Source organism: Plasmodium reichenowi, chromosome 14 (genome assembly GCF_001601855.1).
Source record: "Plasmodium reichenowi strain SY57 chromosome 14, whole genome shotgun sequence".
NCBI lineage: Eukaryota > Apicomplexa > Aconoidasida > Haemosporida > Plasmodiidae > Plasmodium > Plasmodium reichenowi.
The window spans coordinates 1,252,642-1,254,070 of record NC_033659.1 but is presented as its reverse complement, the minus strand read 5'-3'; the positions used below and the strand labels follow the sequence as shown (position 1 = coordinate 1,254,070).

At 19.9% G+C, this 1,429-nt stretch overlaps 1 protein-coding gene across 1 annotated transcript; it reads left to right on the top strand.

The window, feature by feature from the left end:
• Positions 1-338: 338 nt before the first annotated feature.
• On the top strand, positions 339-1,373 carry PRSY57_1432200 (SF-assemblin, putative; the record flags this gene model as incomplete). The annotated part of the gene is made up of 2 exons (XM_012909921.1): positions 339-1,082; positions 1,308-1,373. 2 exons carry the CDS (start codon positions 339-341, stop codon positions 1,371-1,373), a joined length of 810 nt encoding a protein of 269 aa, XP_012765375.1.
• Between the last annotated feature and the right edge of the window lie 56 nt (positions 1,374-1,429).

Genomic DNA, 1,429 nt, shown 5'->3' with positions numbered 1-1,429 from the left:
ATTATATAAATTTCAATTTTTTTTTTTTTTTTGTTTTAAAAAAATAGCATTAAAAAAAAAAAAACAAAGAAAAGAGGTTAAAAAAAAAAAAAAAAAAAAAAAAAAAAAAAAAAAAAAAAGAATCATACAATATATAATATTATACAGTTTGGTATATGTACACATATGCTGTAGCACATTATTACTAAAATATATACATATATATTATAAATATATATATATATATATATATATATATATTTTTAAAAATATAAAAAGTTTCCAAATTTTATATGCACGAGTTTAAATATTGAACATTTAAATCTCCTTAATTTTTTTTTTTTATTTATTTGCTTAATATGACCATCAACAGCGATAGCTCCACAGTGTCTGATATTCACTTTGATGATCAAAATGATGGTGATAGAAATAAAATAAATGATATGAACTTATTTAACGATTCAGATTTTTTCGATGAAAGTAGAAATAAGAAAAAAAACTCTTGCAGTAATGATAATTTTTATGAAGAAATGAAATATGATATTTTAAGAATTGAAAGAAATATAAATTCAGAAGTTAAAAAAAGATTGGATGCTAATAAAAATATTCAACTATTAATTGAACAAATGGCAAATAATATGATAAATAATGTACTCAATAAAATAACTACGAAGATAGAAAGCATATCAAGTGATTTAGACAAAATAATACATAAATGTGAAGAATTAGAAAAAGTAATATCTCAAATAAAAGTTGATATACCTACTAAAATACAAACAGATATGATAAGTTTAAAAAGAGAAATAGCTGATTTTCAATTAGTTATAAATAAATATCTTAATAATAAAAAAAAAAGAGATAATATCTTATATGGGAAAATTGAAAATATTAGTGCATACTTAACTGGAAAAATACAAAGCGAAATTGCTTTTAAACAACATGATCTATCATATCTTAAAAATGAAAGTGACAGATTGTTAAATTATGATAATGATGACGACGTCAATTTTAAAAATGTCTTTTTACAAGAAGTAGAAGAGATAAAGGATGCGCTCAATTTAACGGTTAAGGCAAGGGAACAATCTGACGATGATATAATACAAGTAGGAAAAACATAATATACAAACATGTATATATATATATATATATATATATATATATATATATATATTACTTGATTTTTTGATTTTTTCGTGGTGCTTAATAATATGTACATGTTGTGTATAATATAACTATTCAAACGAAAAATATGTAACATTAATGTGCAAATGAATAAATATATATATATATTATATATATATAATTTTTTTTTTTTTTTTTTTATTTAGGCAATGAACAAGTACACAAGCGTACTGCAAAAAGCATTACAGTCAGCCATTATTAATACGAACTGAACAAATTCATTTGTATATATATATATATATATATATATATAGATATATATATTTAT